This window comes from Danio aesculapii, chromosome 9, assembly GCF_903798145.1.
Source record: "Danio aesculapii chromosome 9, fDanAes4.1, whole genome shotgun sequence".
Classification (NCBI taxonomy): domain Eukaryota; kingdom Metazoa; phylum Chordata; class Actinopteri; order Cypriniformes; family Danionidae; genus Danio; species Danio aesculapii.
In genome coordinates, this window is record NC_079443.1 from 23,382,953 (window position 1) to 23,401,465 (window position 18,513).

General features: G+C 36.4%; 1 protein-coding gene across 1 annotated transcript in view; it reads right to left on the reverse strand.

The window, feature by feature from the left end:
- Positions 1–18,513, reverse strand: part of pard3bb (par-3 family cell polarity regulator beta b) — a 641,621-nt gene that overhangs the window by 609,851 nt on the left and 13,257 nt on the right. Inside the window, exon 3 of the mRNA XM_056465228.1 lies at positions 8,998–9,099. Coding sequence (XP_056321203.1) covers positions 8,998–9,099 — 102 coding nt within the window. The remainder of the gene's footprint in view (positions 1–8,997; positions 9,100–18,513) is intronic.

An 18,513-nucleotide genomic window follows, 5' to 3' on the forward strand; every position in this document is an offset into this window, starting at 1 on the left:
AAATTTAAGACCTCGTAAAAATGTGATTAAGACATATTAAGGGCTTTATTTTCTTATAATTGATTAATTAACTTTTAATACTTTAAGACACCCTGCAAATATATCATTCCTTTGTGCCATCATTGCTTTATTGTGGTATACTGCTATTCTTTCATAATCAGTACTTAGTTGTTGCTGTTTTTTTTCAGAATTATCAGTAATGTTATAGTTCTCATCCTTAGTGTAAACAGCCTTTATAGTTGCATAATCTGCACTACAAGCCAATGCAAGCATATCTTCCAATCTGCCTTCAGGTTATGCGCATGTTAGCAGTGGAGTGGTATGCTAGCCTCATTACACAGGGAGTGTCCCAGTAATTACAAGCATACGGCTTGTGTGTTTTTGTTGACAGAGAGACACCCCAACAACCCAAATGGCACATTCCACAAACGTTAGCCCACACCATATGTGGCAGCTCTGAAAAGGTGATTTCAAAAGCACATTTAGCAGCACATACCCGTTTTAAAGTCATTACTTCACAGAAGTGCTGCTCTGAAAATGACTCAAATGCCGCAGCACTGTAAAGAAAGACAAATCCAACTCCTGGCTTACAAAAAGCTACGAATAATTATTGGATCACCAGGATACAGTAATGCACACTGTGACATTTGGGAAGTTGTCACCATGGTAACATCACTACAGTGAGCGCTCATTCCTCATCCCAGGCTGGATTTATGAGTAAATACCCGCTCTAACAGAATAAAGGCACAATACCAGCAGGGAATTGTGTGTCACAGCGAGTATACAAAAAAATGGTAAGGAGTCCGTTTTGTTTGTTATTTAAGTGCATTTATGCATGTGTGTATAGATGAAATGAACTCAATTAAGGCACAGAATATTCACACAAATTACAGTTCACTAAAAATCCACTGTCAATGTTTCTCGTACTGCTTTTCTATTCTGCTACAATTCACAGCACGGCAGGAAAAGACAAATCGCGGGTTATTTTTCCTGATTTGCGAGCCTGCGGTGTGAAAAGAAGGCAATTTTCTTTTTTAGTTCACGTACTGTGAAAGGTAACGTCTTCTATTCTGATGTAGTCACTGGATGCACTCCAAAACAAAGCAGCAGAGCAAACAGCAGAGTCATTTTCAGACTAATCCAGGTTATCTAATCTAAAGCAGGTTCTTAATCACACCAAATAAATCACAGGTTATGTGGCTGAATCAGTCAGAGCAGTTCTTGAATAAACATCTGAATCACTTTGAATCAAAGTTTATTTTTTCAAGTTTCTGAAATTTAAATCAGTATACTGTACATCTTTAATGCTTGCCCATTAACTGTTGTGTAATAGTTGTGTACAAACATTTGCAGTTTTTGGCAATAAAACAACACTGTCATTTTAATTATGAACTATTTAAACTTTAAACTAATGCTAAGGGTATTTTCTTATGACCTAGTTTTGCAAGTGTTCTTTTTTTTATTTTTTATTTGCATTTAGGGATGTCCCGATCCGATCACGGGATTGGAAATCAGGCCCGATCACGTGGTTTCAGACTCAATATATAGATACAGTATGTAAACTTGGAATTGCCTGCCAGGTATTTTAAGTTGAGGTGCTATTTGTTATTTTTATTAGATTTTTTTTTATATTTACTGCTGCACTAAAGTCCAAAAGTGAAGAATTTATGTTTTTTATTACTTGATTGTTCAAGCTACGTCACAGAAGTGCTGTTTGTTAATAAGGTTGTAGAAATGTTAAAATAAGGTGAGTTAAATAAAAAATAAAGAACATCCTGGATCTGTTTCTTCACTCTTCTTTATTTATTTTATGTATTATAGAAGTATCAGATTGGGTTTTGGTATCTGTAAATATTCAAAATCAAATGACTTGTACTCGGACTGCAGGGCAAAAATACCTGATTGGGACATCCCTACTTGCATTGCCAATATTATTATGGGCCCTGCCACATAACAGAGACAGACGAGTCTTCGCTGAGGCCAGCTTCCAGCCTCCGCCACTGAGACTGCAGCTCTGCACAAGACGTTTGGCCAGCGGAGAAATTAAAATGGTCGTGCCCAACTGAGCCTGGTTTCTCTCAAGGTTTTTTTTCTTCACTTCCACCTTTAGTGAAGTTTTTTTTCCCTCTCCGCTGTCGCCACTGGCTTGCATGTTTCGGGATCTGTAGAGCTGCGCATCGTTGGATTTGCTCTTCAGTGTTTGGACTCTCAGTAGTGATTATTAAACCACACTGAACTGAGCTAAACTGAACTGAACTTAAACACTACAAACTGAACTACACTGTTCCTATTTACTGTGACCTTTTATGTGAAGCTGCTTTGACACAATCTACATTGTATAAGCGCTATACAAATAAAGGTGAATTGAATTGAACAAAAAAAAACAAAACAAAAAAAAAAATCAAATTAACATTGTTTTTTAATATTCGTTTAGACTTATGTAATCTTGTATTGTAGTAAATATGATTGTTACAATATCAAAATTGTAGGTTCCACTGAAATTCCCAAATCTAATTTTGAATTCAATGCATGAATAAAGTGTCATTAACAAAGAACAGTCAAACAAATCACAAGCAATAGCACAAATACATACAATAGGTTGCTATTTCATGTACTCATTTGATCTAGATTACAAATTATTAACCAAGGGTATTGTATCTTTTTTCTTAACTAGCATTCATGACATAGTAGCAGGCATTTCAAATTTCAGAATCAAACACTGGAACAAAGTCCATCAACAGTCCAAATTATCTTTCACGCTGGCCCTAATACCTTATGTGGTCCTTATTATAGAGTACATGAAAATATTGATGTGGTTTTAATAAAGCATGTTATGTTATTTGACAATTGTAAAAAAAATCACTTCAAAAAGCCAATTAGACTGTATAATGCCACAAAACAAAAGCACAAATATGAGATATGCCAAGATCAGTGGCTGGAATTAGCTGACTTATTAGACTCAGGAGGCCAGTCAATGAATTGCAGCTTCAGTCACTTTTGTTCCATAATGGTCTTATGGGGGATAATGGAAGTAAGGCTGCATGACATTGGAAAAATCAGTAGTGTTTCCACCTACCATTAATTTAGGGGGCGCCCTGCCGTCCCAATGGCTTTCCGAAAGAATGCGAGCGCCACACCTGACAGGACCGAAGAAGCACGTGTGCTCCCGTATGTTATGCACGTTTATTGGTGCGACTGGCGTGAGTGATTCTCTTTGTTGCAAGTGCAACTGTTGTATTTCAGTGTTTTAAGCTTCTGTGACGCGAGCAGAGTGATTGCCACTATCTAGTGTCTCATCCAATCGTATGACCTCTCCCGGAAGCTCCGCGAGTCTCCCGCAAATTTATACCAGCTCCGTGATCCTCTAAAACCGGTTAAAATATCCGGAAATCTTGGCGACGCGAGTGAATGAGAAAGACAACAGATCGAGAGTGCCACGATGATGGTCTACACATTACATTTCTTATGTTAAATGAATAGTACAGTAAAGATATGGCAAGTGCAAATCCTTCTCTCTCTCTCTCTCTCACTCTCTCATTGAGTGATCTGCCGTCAATATTTGGAAACGAGCAAAAGATTTGGACCATTTCCTGCATGTATTTAGGCCTTTTTAGATATAACAACTGAAAGTTCTGTGTTTGACAATATTGCAAATTCACTAAAAGCTGGCTGGAATTATTAGATAAATAAAACTTAATTTATTTTTTAACATGAATATTTAATAATATAACTTCTTGTAATATACTCATTGCAATAAACAGCGTATAGGCCTATTTCCTTTTAGTAAAGTAGTATTAGATTTATAGGTGTGCATTTTAATTCTTATGAATCAAACATACGCACCAAACTTGTTCTTGATTGAGACATGTTGGACTCTTCTTTCATCAGTTGCGATGTTTCCAGATTGCATTGTTTATAATTTCATTCATTCATTCTCTTTTGTTTGTAATTTTTCTTACCAATGTTTATATCTGTGTTATATTATTTTCTATGGCGGTTCATTCCGCTGTGGTGACCCCTGCTAAATAAGGGACAAAGCTGAAGTCAAATGGATGAATTATTTTCTATAAAGCTGCTTCTGGCCATGACACGTTCACACCTAAATGGTTATAAGAGACGTATTTAAGGGATTATATGCAGCATTCTTAATATTCTCTTATAAGGCAAGATCTTCTCTTGAGGTTCATTTTTAGAAGGAAAATCTGCTTAATGCATTCTAAAACTTGAAGCATAAGAATCGGTACTCAGTATCAGCCGATCACCATGACAAGGAATCGGTACTCTGTATCGGCTGCAAAAATCCTGATCGGAGCATCCCAAGCTTGGACCCAACTTGGCTGTCAGAGCGATAATACTGTCCCTGGCTGTACAAGACAGATCTTGGTAATTAAGTCAGCAAATACACCTTTAGGAAAAAAAAGTATACTTAAGTAAAGGTCAAGTATAAAAGTATACTTTATTTAGTAAGTATACTTATATCAGTATCTATCTCCCAGAAGCCCTGAAAAATACACTGCAGTGACAAAAGCTGCACACTTTGTGGATAAAAAAAAAAAGATGTAAAAATAAATGTTAAATTTTAGCTTAACACTTGTACAGTTCAAATAAATGTATTAAATTACAAATTAACACCATGATGACTCCTTGTGTTAGTCTGAACTGTCGTAAACCTAGGGGAAACACTGATCAGATTTAGAATTTTTTTTTCTGCAATAAATACTGCGAAATAAATAAAGTTTCACAATATGTTTAAATAACTCTATTTGATTGTTTTCTGGTGAGTAAGTATTCAGGTACAGAAACTGAATAATCAAATTGCAAAAAAGCTTTTCTTACTTTGCTTTGTCTCACTTCTGGTCCAAATATCTAAAAATTCTTAAATCAAGTAAAAATATTGTTTTATTCACCTCAAGTCAAAATTATTAGTTTTTCCTAGCAAAATTATCTACCAATGGACTAAGTAAAATAAGCTTGTTTTTTTTTTCTTTAAAGTTTAGATATTTGGGCTAGAAACAAGACAAAAATTCTAAGTAAGACCTACATTTTCATATAAACCTCCAAAAATCATAACTTTGTGTCCAAATGTCCTAAACCCTCTTGAAATGCTCATTCACAGGCCTTAAAGGGCACATAGGTTACCCATTTTTTCATATTTAATACAAGTCTTTTGTGTCCCCAGAATGTGTCTGTAAAGTTTCAGCTCAAAACACCCATCAGATTATTTATTATAGCTGTTTGAAGTGTCTATATTATAGCTGGGGAAAAGTTGTTGCTGTTTTTTTGTACTGGCCCTTTAAGGCTAGTCCTACCCGCCAACCGTTCCCACGTGCCTGTCAGCAATCGCTGCCCTCGGCTGCCTCAGGAAGCAGATCTCATGTAACGTGTGTGAGAAATACTACAGTAAGAGCTTTAACAATCAGTATTTGATGCATTTTTGTGGATTTGCAACAATGAGTCACACACAATGTCATTACAAAGTTCACGCACACACACACAGCAAGGACACAAACACATAGCGCACACACGTACACACACACACACAAATGTAGCGCAGACAAACACACACACACACATAGCTCAGACTAGCAGACACACACAGAGAGAGAGAGAGAGAGAGAGAGAGAGAGAGAGAGAGAGAGAGAGAGAGAGAGAGAGAGAGAGAGAGAGAGAGAGAGAGAGAGAGAGAGAGAGAGAGAGAGAGAGAGAGAGAGAGAGTTAAGCTTTGCACTCGTTTTGCACGCATATGTGACATGATACTGGTAATATCCACTGCTGTATGGATATCTGTTATGTTATTGAATAAAATAAACGCGATTTAACGTCCACAAACCGTGATTGAAGCGTCTTCCTTTATAATTGTTCTGAATATAATTGTCCGCGGCTGTGCTGAATAAGTGAATCGCTGTAATTCATTACACACATGCTCTGTTTTAAAACATTTTAAACTTGCAAAACTCACTCTTGATTAGTTTGATGATGATTGATGATCCTAGCGAACTGAACACACCTTTTATTCCCGGCTGCTTTGCGCTCGTCCTCTCTTAATGATATGATTATACACGTGACTACCGGACATGTTAATGCGCGCAGCTGTCAATCAATATTGGTGGGCGGGGAGACCGCACTCCTACGTAAAGTTGCGGTCGATTTGAAAACCGCTCCAATTGGTCCACCGTTTTTATGTTGTTAAATTTGAAAAAAGGACTGGGTGTGTTTATTTCGCCCCCAATATGACAGTTTATACACTATACTTACACACATTTTTGTCCAAACAGCTTGAAAAGTAGATCGTTCACCATAGGCGCCCTTTAAATAACTAGCAAATGATAAACCTTTACTCTATTTTGGTTCAACTTGTGTTCTGTAGTTCCTGGTCAACTATAATTCAGACTAAACATTGCATATCTTGCAATGTAACTGTTGCAGATGCACACATTGCAATATCGATGCTGAAGCGATATATTGCGGAGCCCTAATTTTAAGGTTACTGCTTGGGCCTTAATGCTGGTTTTCAGTCACCTGTATGGCAACAAATTCATAGCCCTGCAGTTTAGACCCATAAAGTTTACATTTGTTTCAAGCCATAAATATTTATTTCAATGTAAATGTAAACCTCGAATTCAATGTAAACAACACCTTGTTGATGATTTATACCTGACAGAACAAAATACATGCATTATATATTAAGCATTAATAGAGGTTTTATATGAGGTTATATATGCTTACAATGCAATTTAACATATGCATGTTCAGTAGGAACAATTAAGTGCATTGTTTTATTTTATTATAACTTAGCAATAAATTAAGCACTGAATCCACCGTAATCACAACATGGCACCAAAATAGCATAGTTTTTTTTTGTATAGTTATGGTTAGGACCAATTATAAGGAGTCTGAAAGCTCACACGCTGGGCGCTATCATCTCTACACTAATAGTCCCACTCATAATCTTTAAATCATGACCATTTTTCATCTTTCATATGCAAATTATTCCTCAGAAACGGACTGCATTCCCTGTGGCTAAAGCCTATAAAACACTTCCACACTTTGATTATAAAGTGATATCCCAGAAATCATCTTGCTTCAAGAGAGAGAGAGAGAGAGAGATCATGCCACCCATAATGCCTTGTGCCTTCACTTCTATTAATTAGTGTGCAGAAATCAAAAGCTTTGCATCTGATGTCTGAGAGAATTCAATTAGGAGGCAAATGCCCTTTTGTGTTATTGAGTTAGGAGCGGCCACACAGCTCAATATAATAACCTCCATACAGAGAAAGGACAAACAGAATACCCGAGGGCTCATTGGAGAGACCACTCTTTCCTCAGAGAGGGTCCAAATGGCCTCCTCTCAAGCAAATGTCAACGATGTGCTTTCCATATGAACCGGTGAAGCATATCCTGCACTTTCATTATAAACAAAGAACGACCGTCATGGCCATAAAAGGTAATAAAAATATTATGGTTGGTTACATGTTTCTCATCATAACATCTATAAAAAAAGCAGCAAAGCACTTCACGTTCAGTAATGTATTTTAACATTTTCTCTTTTCACAGCACATATATTTGCCACACATTGCACTGCAAACTAACCTTATTATGTTCTCCATAAATTCTCACATTTTCTCACGACATCTGCGAGAGTAAATGTGTTCTGATGTTATATGCCATTTTGTTGTTCTGGAATGACTGACATTAACTACAAATTTGTTGGATTGTATGATTATTATGCATCAAATACCATGAAAATGCATCGTCAATGCATCCTAGCTGCCTCAGATATTTTTTATACATCTGGACAAAAAAATAAATAAATAAAAACAAACAAAACCCTGGTAAATTTCATCATGAATTAGGATAGGAAAAAAAATCATGTGTTGCATTAGATGAAAACTTCAAGTCTGTAGTGAAGGGCTGGATACAACAAGATAAAACTGAAAATGTGACATCTGTTACTCTATTTACAAAAGAATGACTCTTATAGGTAGGGGTGTGTACGGATCACAACCCATGGTTTGGAACTCACATGACCCACGGATTAATACTTTTTTTTTAGCCTGTCGATTAATCCTAAATTTGTAACATCTGCAGAGAGATTGCCTCTCGCGTCATTCCAATCACATGTATGAAAGCATTTAAGCTTTTCTGTAAAATATAATGATGACGGAAGAAGTTGTGGTAGGTTATTTGTGATGTGGTGGGTTTCTTAGGTTATTCTGTCACTACTTCTTTAGCCTGCATCAATGCATTCAGTGTAAGCTGCACAATTAATCTATAAAAGATAGGGATTGCAACACCCACCCAACATAAATTATAAATGATGGTGATTTGCAGACTAAAAATAAATATGTTTAAAGCAACAGTAGTAGTAACAGTGATTTTTCACAGTACTGAATATTTTACAATTTATTTTTATTCAACTGATTATTTCTTCGTTTTATTTTTAATAAAATTACAGGTTTTAATTTCTGTTAGTTAAAACCAAAAGCTTCTTTCAGTACTGTTATTGTAATAAAACAAAAAGAGTACTCCCTTGTTGACTGATCCAAAAAAAGGTCCGATCCGTGACAAAAAAAAACACGATGTGATCCATCGAGATTTGTGATGAGTTACACCACTGCTTATAAGCTAATGCAAATTATACATTTATTAACTGGATACTGAACTAAATTTTATTGCAAAACATATATTATTTTTTGTTTTTTGTAGACCAAATATAATTTCATAATCCAGATGGGTAAAGGAAGAACTCCATGAATTCCAAAACACTGAAGTAGGATTAATGTTATGCAGATCACATTCCAACCAAGCAAACAGCAATGACCAATTGTTTACAATCAATTTTTATGTTTAAAGGGCCATGATTAGAGGTGCTCGCTAAAAGCCATTTGCAAAGCAATTGGCCTTCAATAATGAATCCACATATAATACAATAAACACATGTCACCTTGTGGATTAATATCCCAAGTATTAACACCTAACTATTTCACTTGGCCTTACCTTGTCCTTGTCCTCTACCAGGTCTGTTAGCACATCATCAGGGTCCAGAATTCCCCCATCACAGTACTCAACATGATGGGTTCGTACCAGGAAATCCCCCTCCTACAAACAAAGCATCAGGTGTGAGTTATCAAAAAAACAACACATGTACTGACCTCACTGTTATCAGTTACTCAGAGTTCCCACAGTGGTGTCTAAACTGTAACCATGCACCTCGTGACCAAAAAAATCAGGGTTAACAATAAGCAGTGTGTATGCTAATATCAGAGCTCTGTGTATCAGAACACTAGGATATACAAGCAGCACTGAACATTTTTCATTACAGTCAATCATTGCCAAACAACTTAGAAGTCTCCTACATGAGGAGTGCCGCAAGGCTCTATCATAGGACCGATAGACTTTTTCTGATCAATGCTGACAAATCACAGGCAGAACACATCATTATGCACAAATAAACAACTTGTCAGCACCAACTTGGTTTCACATACTGTTGTGATGTAACAGATATGTACTTAAATGTCAAATTTCAGCTTATGCCAAGTAGCGAGGTATAACGTCATCTGCAAAGACATCTGCACAACAAATGGCATAATTCTATCTTGTGCCTGATCTGATGTCATCAGATCTGAATCCAAAACATGGAGTTGATTGACTTTAAACACTGCCATGCAGAAACTAGAGGAATACAAGTGGGAGGTATGGTATGCTTAAACTGTGTTTGCCTTGGCTTGAAGTATTTGCAAAACTGCACTGATTGAAAGATGACTTCATTGAAACATGACTTTGATATAGGCATATCCTGTTTATTCTGGCTGTAAGACCACAGAACTGTCAACTCGCAAAAGACAAACTGAGATTGCGTGTGACTCAAATTTAGACAATGTTCATTTTTAAAGCCTTGTCTTTCAGCACTACTGATAAAAAAAATTAATTTGACCTTCTCTCTGTACCGACAAGCATAAACACATACTGTACATGACCTAGTTAAATATACATTTTTTATATAAATGTTTAAAGGAAAAGATGCTATTGGACAGCAGAGAGGTCTAAAAGTTCAAACAATGTTGGCAAAACACAGAGATTCAGAGAAAATATAAAATTCTTAAAATGCATAAAATAAAAAGTAATAGAACTGACCAGAAATAAAGTGTGTTTGATGAATGGGGTCTTAATTAAAGGTCTTGTAAAGTGCTTTGAAATATGCATTTTTATTTGATATTTGACATGCTCAGCCAAAACAAGGTGACAAAGTACCTCCTGCCCTTTTAAAAAAAACAAATTACTTTGATTATTCACACACTGTAAATTCTAACATGTTCAGTTCATCATCATCATCATCATCATCATCATTTTCCACCGCTTTTTGCGGGGCCGGGTCATGGAGGCAGCAGTCTTAGGAGAGAACTCCAAGCTTCCCTCTCCCCAGACACTTCCTCCAGCTCCTCTGGGGGGATCCCGAGGCGTTCCCAGGCCAGCCGAGAGACATAGACCCTCCAGCGTGTCCTGGGTCTTCCCCGAGGCCTCCTCGCGGTGGGACATGCCTGGAAGACCTTCTTAGGCATCCAGGAGGCATCTGAAGCAGATGCCGAAGCCACCTCAGCTGACTTCTCTCGATGTGGAGGAGCAGCGGGTCTACTCCAAGCTCCTCCCGGGTGTCAGAGCTCCTCACCCTATCCATAAGGGTGCGCCCTGCCACCCTGTGAAGGAAACTTATTTCGGCTGCTTTACTTACAGGGAAACCTGAAGTTAAGTTAATTGTTGTCTTAATGTAAGAAACCCAAAACTACTTAAGTAAAAACCCAAAACTTCTTAAGTAAATTAACTGGTAAAAATCAAGCTAGTTTAATATATATTGTAGTTAACATACCCTTGAATATTTAGTAACCTTACTTAGGGTTTTATAGTAAGATTACTTTATTACCTTTAACTAATACTGTTAAACCATGTTCAGTCAACATCTTAAATGCTAGTAGTCTCAACATTGTTTTAATCCATCAATTTCAGTAATGTCAATTAAAGAAACTGTGCAAACGGTTTCCACATTTTCTTCAATTACACTAAACATAATATATGTAGTACAACTTACAAGTGATAACATTATCCAGGTCTTAAATGTAAAAGCATTATTTTACAAAAAGAGCAGAGTATGACAATGCACTTGTATAAAATACAGTTTCAAAAAAACTGTTCTAAAGTATATGGTTCTAAAATATAATGCAAACAGCAATAAAGACAATATATATATATATATATATATATATATATATATATATATATATAAATAAATAAATAAATGTACAAGCTTTCTAAAATGTTTGAAAATCCATTAAAAAAAACTTTAAATACTTGATACTTCAACAAATAAAAGATACTTAAATTAGTGCAATTCAACATGCCAGTGCACTAGCACCTTTAAACATGGCAGCATACAGTACTTTGATTATTTCATTCTTTAAAAATAAAATAAATGAGAAGCGTATGAATGGGGCAGGGCCTGTCAGATATTAGAGAGCATTTGATTGGTTATGAAGTTATGACGAGTCTTTGCTGAGGCCAGCTTCCAGCCCCTGCCACTGAGACTGCAGCTCTGCACAAGACATTTGGCCAGTGGAAAAATTAAAATGGTCGTGCCCAACTGAGTCTGGTTTCTCTCAAGGTTTTTTTTCTTCACTTTCGCCAATTACTGAAGTTTTTTTCCCTCTCCTCTGTCGCCACTGGCTTGCATGTTTGGGATCTGTGGAGCTGCGCATCGTTGGATTTGCTCTTCAGTGTTTGGACTCTCAGTAGTGATTTTTAAACCACACTGAACTGAGCTAAACTGAACTGAACTTAAACACTGAAAACTGAACTACACTGTTCCTATTTACTATGACCTTTTATGTGAAGCTGCTTTGACGCAATCTACATTGTAAAAGCACTATACAAATAAAGGTGAATTGAATTGAATTGAAGTGATGAGAAACTGTGGTATGAGTTGACGTGAATAAAACCATTGATCTATTTAGGCGGAAGTGATGAACCACAGGCTTTGTATCAGATTTATATCTTCTAAATCCAAATTTTGTCACTGTTTTGGGGTACACTAGCTAATAGATATCCTAAAAACGAACAATACTTATATTAACAACTAAAAAACTTAATTTTAATTTCATAGGACCTTTTAATTATTTCAAACATTTTTAGCCCTAAATCCATAAAAACTAACCATCTGAAAAGATGTTTTTTATACATGAATATATTACATGACTTGTATTGGCTCCAGGGTGCACCAGTACTTACAATACGAATAAGCTATGCATATTAATGTCAGTTAATCAAGTAATAAATGTCTATTTGACATTTCTTTAAATATAGTGAGCTAATGTTAAATGGATTTCTTGGAAACACTTATACTTCAACACCCCTGTCATAATCATTTTCTATAATAGCTACATATGATTATGCTTCGGTATTGTTGCTGTGAAACAGCCGCCTAATTAACAAGTTCACAGTCTCAAGCAAGTTTAATTTTTGATCAAGTGTGAGAGATGAACTTTGAAAAAGGCTGCACAAAGACATCACGTTACATATTTATCACTGCTGTCACATTTGTTTTGTTCAGACGGTTTAAGATTGTATGTCCATCTGGGAGTCTGTGAAATCTGGTTGAGACTGTTCTTCCAGATGATACCAATGGAGCAGAACAAAATATGGTTATATTCCAAGTAGACTGCATGTGTTGTACATTTTTTGCAGTTTTTCTGCTCAGAATGTTTAGGGAGGGAAAAAGGCAAAAGAAAAAAACATTAGGAAAATGTTTTTTTTATTTAAACACGGCAGATCATTATGACATGGCAAAAAATATCCTCCAGAAAGAGAGGCACATTCACATTTTATGATCATCTCCATTGTTAAACAATGTTGTCCCTTCAGGCATTTAGAGGTTTATACGCCGCAATTACTAAAGGTGCATGTAGACTCATCACCTAGTCACAGCTAATTTTATGCCAAACATGATTCACTCCTTATTGTACAGCCTCTATAACATGAGAGTCATCCTAAACCCTGAAGAACTCCCAATGTATCACAGAAATCTTGCATTTCACCTAGTAAAACCACGACACAAGATCTCATATGATTTCATCTCATTCAGCTCACGAGCAAAACAACGTTTGCCAGCCAACGCACCTGTTTAATCATGACTTCAACTAAATGAGCCTCAAGCTTTTGAGCACTTGCAGTGGGGCAGTGTGAATGAGGGTGAGCCGAAGGCCATGAGTGCTGCAGTTTCTGGCATTCAACCAAGGGCGTCAGCGTGCCAGTCTATGGGAATAATGCTGTATTACATGGCACATTAAGGCCTATTCCCAGCTACGAGACTATTGAATGAGGGTACGTGTGTAGCAAGAGATAGCGAGGCTGCGCTGTAATGAAACGATAGAAATCTCTGGAACATTTTGCCATTTTTACCCTGATGACGGTGAGCAGTGGGGCTCCTGCCGTATTGCTACGATTGCTTTTGTTGGCGCAGGGTCCATTACCAACCCTAACATCATTACCAGACTCATAAACAGTAATGATGATCATGATGGTGATGATAATGATGCAATAAGATGTTGTCCATCTCCAAGAAAGATCTTCCACCTCCACACTGCGTTCCTGCTCTTTCTGGTCAAATATGAAAACACCAATTTTGCTGTGAATTGAATTTAATAAACATACTGTTTTCTGACCCACACTTCATTTTCCGTTATGGATTGTAATATAGCCTGAATGAAATGAGATACTTTTTTATAAGGTAACACAAATGAAATTAATATTTTCCTGGGCACAGAGGCCAACATGAAGGGATGTGTATGTGCGTAATCAGTACTTAAATGAGACTACCACATCAAAGAGCGGACCTCTTTGGACAGCATTTATGGACTCTCTATTGCTACTCCTGCAATGATAATATGATCTACATTAATAAGGCGACAAATACAATTTCAAATTCAATTTTTCCAACACAGAGACATTCTTTAATCACACATAATGACTAAATTGAGGTTTTGGAGACTGCAAAACATGTTGGCAGTTACTTACACTAACCATTTAAGTAAGCCTTGTAAAATAATCAGTTTTTTAAAAGACAGCTAAAAAGTACAATAAAATAAATACATGATGCAAAAGCCTTAAATTCTGGAGTCATTTTGAAAAGTTGGACATAAACACAAAGAATGAAAACAATCAACGCCCACACTGGTGTTTCACCTAGTGTTTCTGAACAGATTTATGTTCACACTACACCGCTGAAAACGCACATTACATTACCACATTCAGTCATGCTCTGCAGTGTATATGAACGTCTGAGCCCCAGGCAGTCAGCGGGTGCTTTGAGCACAGCTCCCCAGGTGAGAGCAGCACACGTCGGACAGCTCATCAACCACTTAATCTCATCTCACTATAGTTGTTAAATGTGATATTTAATTAACCTTGTCTATATCTAATGACTCCTTGGTCTTTTGAATCTATTACTTGTTCTCAGGTAACGTGTTTTGGCTGAGTGCAAAGATAAGTTAATACATTAATTTATGTAACCACATACACCGATTCTGCACATTTGACTGATTGCTTGACTTTATTTCCTATATTGTATAAACTTATTGTATGACTGATTGCCATTATGGATTATTAAAACTGATATTCAGCAAAAGATACAGGGTATGTTTCATATTTTACAATGAAAATGAAATTTGAGAGCAAAAAAGGAAGTGTGATAAACGCTGGAAAGAAGAAAGCGATGGAGAAGTTATTTAACACTCTCAGTGTTTGTCATGTTATAGACTCCGTTTTGTTATAAATTTGCATACAGTAAAGATGACAGTCAGATATATAGCTACACCATGCCTTAACATTTTTTGAGCCTGTTAAGTTATAACAGATTATATCATGTTTTCAGAGAAAACACATGAATTGACCAGGTGTTAAAGGCCAATAAATGACTAATGATTCAAGTACACTATGTTCAGTTGTCCACAAACGTTTGTCCAGTTTAGCATACACATTTTGCAAATGGATGAAACACATCAGCACAGGCTAAAATAAATCCAAAAACCAGGCTTGCTCACAAGCCTAAGTACATGTTGTGTTTATTTGGTTTATTCCAAGAAATGTTTTCAACAAGAGAGAACTAGGTCTTCGACTGTCACTGAAAACAATGACTACGGGAAAATAAAACCACAACAGTGGATGTGAATCCACAGAAAACAACACATTAGGGTTCCGAGAAGGAGTTACGCTGCCAAAAATGGTCTGAAGGCTGAACGGACTACTTCTCTGGGACATCTTGAGGTCCAAAGGTAGTTTCCATTACAAACCACGCACCTAGCATGGAATGCTTCTCATTGAGAGCAGATGCTAACCGACTTTGTCTCTGAGGCGAGGTATGCTAATTGTTTTCTTGCTGGCACAAGTCCAGACTTTTGCATGATATCAGCTGCTTTGGCAGCCAACTCAGCACTCGTGCATCTGGCATTCCTGTGCTTAATGAAAAAATAGCAGCACAACTCCGGCCTACGTCTGCCTGGGTAATTAAGTGTCCCTTTTCAATGGGCTGATAACTTCCTGAGTGACTCCCAAGCACTTCCTCCGCTTAAGGTCTCTCTCTCTCAGACAATTTACTGCCTATGGACAAAGGCCTGCAGACATGCTAAGTATGCAAGGCCTAAGACTCGAGCACATTTTCCCATCCCGGAACATTCTTGAGAGCGCTGGCTGAAGATCACAGGAATCTTTTCTTCCTGCTGGAAACTGACATGTCCGGGTCAATAGAAAAAAACACCTCATTGAATATAACAAAGCACAATACGTAAAGCAGAAGGCCTCTGTATTTATGTGGCAAAAATTAGACAGCAAATCCTCAAAGTGGCATCCACGCTCTTTTCAAGTGATAGCTGATGTATGGCACCATTTAAAAGGCTAAAGATTAGCGCAACTAAATCTAGGCCATTTCTCGTTCGCTTTAATCCTGCAACGCATTAAATGCATAATTACACAGCTGCAGGAAAATGTTTCCGATTAGCATAACAAAAAACGCAAGACTGTGAGCTACCGAGACTTCAATGGCAACGAAGGAAATCTGGTAATTAACAACACTTCTCGCCGCTCTATCACGGCCGAGATAACGCACAGCCAAGTAGTTGTGCTCCAAGCTGTGACAGCTAGCTAAGAGGTCGAACTGTCCACAAATATGAAACACAAAGAGCAAGGCTACAGCTTAACCTCTATTAACTCACAGGCATTTGGACAAGTTGAAAGCCTCCAGTGCAACAAAGACTACAAGCAATTAGCTCATCCATAAAACTAGGCCAAAGTGAATGGGAAAATCATTTTGTATAGGGCAGTGGTCCACAACTGGTGGGTCGTGACCCAAAAATGATGACAGTTCTGTTCTGATAATATCACAGGGGACATGGATAAACAATGCTGAATGCAAAAAAAAAAATCATGCAAATGATAGTCAAATAATAGTCTAATGCTTTTAAAGGGGAGCAGAAAACAACCCTTTTATGTATTACTGCTAATGTCATAGTTAATAAGGTATCAATACACTAAATATTACTTAAGTGCTGAATACTTTGTTTAATATAAATGTTTATTATAAAAATTGGATCCTGAATCAACAGGAAAGGTTTTAAAACTGAAAAACTATACGTTTTCTTTACAATAAGTCAACTAGTTCTCATGACGCTTTATATTCAATCTTTATTGATTGGGTGCATTCTAGAATTTGCAGTGTGCGATTTAAAAAACCAAATAATCTTCTTTTAAACACATCATTGAACACATTATGCCACCTCCAGAGAAAAACTGACATGCACATTTTGCCATACTGACAGTCAGAGGTAGTTCTATGGGTCAGGCTAGGTCTATATTTGCTTACATTTTGGATTGTACAATTTACTCTGACTGTTACATCTGAAAATGAAACCTTTTTTACAACTAAAGATAAAACTAAAAAAGTCCTGCTAACAGTCTCAATCTCAGACATTTTCCTCAAAATATGAGCTAAAAAAGACACATAAAATAGTTAATAAAACACAGTGGATTTCTGGATGTATCAGAGCATGCAAAAATAATGTTTTAAACTTTAGCAAGAATCTAAAGTATGCAATTTTTGTATGCTTTTTCTATGAAAAATGTTGTCCTTAGTAAGCTTAATAGAGCACAACTCTGAACAAAAACTGCAAAAATCTTCTTTTCTTTTTTCTTCTTTTCTTTAGAGGCTCCACAATAGATTAAATGATCTTTTGGGGTTTTTTTTTTGTTTTTTTTAACAAATGATTCAGTTTGCAGCCTTTTTATTTATGTAGTTAGGCTTAGATATTTTTGCATATAAAAACATCCTTAATTTTTGTTTCTTAGACTCAGGGTGCTATTGGGGGAGGTGGGGGGGGGGGCACATTGGACTAAATGTATCATCTTCATTTATTTAGATCTACATACTTTAATGTATAATTAGGTTCAATTTTTAAAACAGCTTAATACATTTTTATGCTCTGCTCCAAAGCTCTATCCTTCAAAATAAATGACTATTTAAACTTCTGGTGCAACAACAACAACAAAAAAAAAAGATATAATTTCTTAACAAAAAAAACTCTTATTCTAGATTAAAATGCACAAAGTGATATATTTTAAGTTTTTTTTTTCTTTTAATTCTGTTTAGTTCTAATGTTTAATCATTTAACTGAATCTAATCTGAGGGTCAGATTTTCATTTTATTTTAAGCAAAATCAATTCTCAAAAGATTCAATCCATTGCAGTGAATTGTTTATTCTGACAAATGAAATATCAGTCAAGAAAAAAGGTTGCATACCAAGCTGTTGGCATCTACTCATGGTTGAAACATTGGTCGGTACGTGATATCCATGTCAGTAAGCAGCAGTCCAATTTTACATACTGTCTTACGTTTATTAACGTTCAGTTAAAACACATAAGACAAGGAGGTGATGATGATTTACTGGTGCTTGTTGCTGATGTGCCGAATCGGCAGGTGCGCTCTATCTACTTACACAATAAAAAGAGCAAAACAGCACTTAATATTTCAACTTCAGGATTAAAATATAATTTGGAAGCTGATATTATCTTTAAAAGCAGCTCATAATGATCAGAATCGATAAGCTGAATCGAAATGCGCACATCATTTCGAATCCCCAGTTCTTTCAAATTTAGAATTCTCGAAACCCAACCCAATTCATCTCCCTCTGTTAATGCACATTTTGAAGTATCCCATAAGAAATGATTGAAAGAAATGGCCATATTTGGATGAAAATCTCTTAATCTGCAAAAACATTTCTATACTCACTTGAAGTGAATTTCTTTTTTGGGGGGGGGGGGGGGGTAACTGAAAAAAAATTATTAAAGTTAGGTAGGAAACCCAGCTATTGCTCAATCATATTAAACCACTCTTTAGGACATTAGCATTAATGAAATGGTGCAACCTTTGTCATTCTAAACCAAAAATAAACTAAATATTGGGTTATCTTTTATCACAAT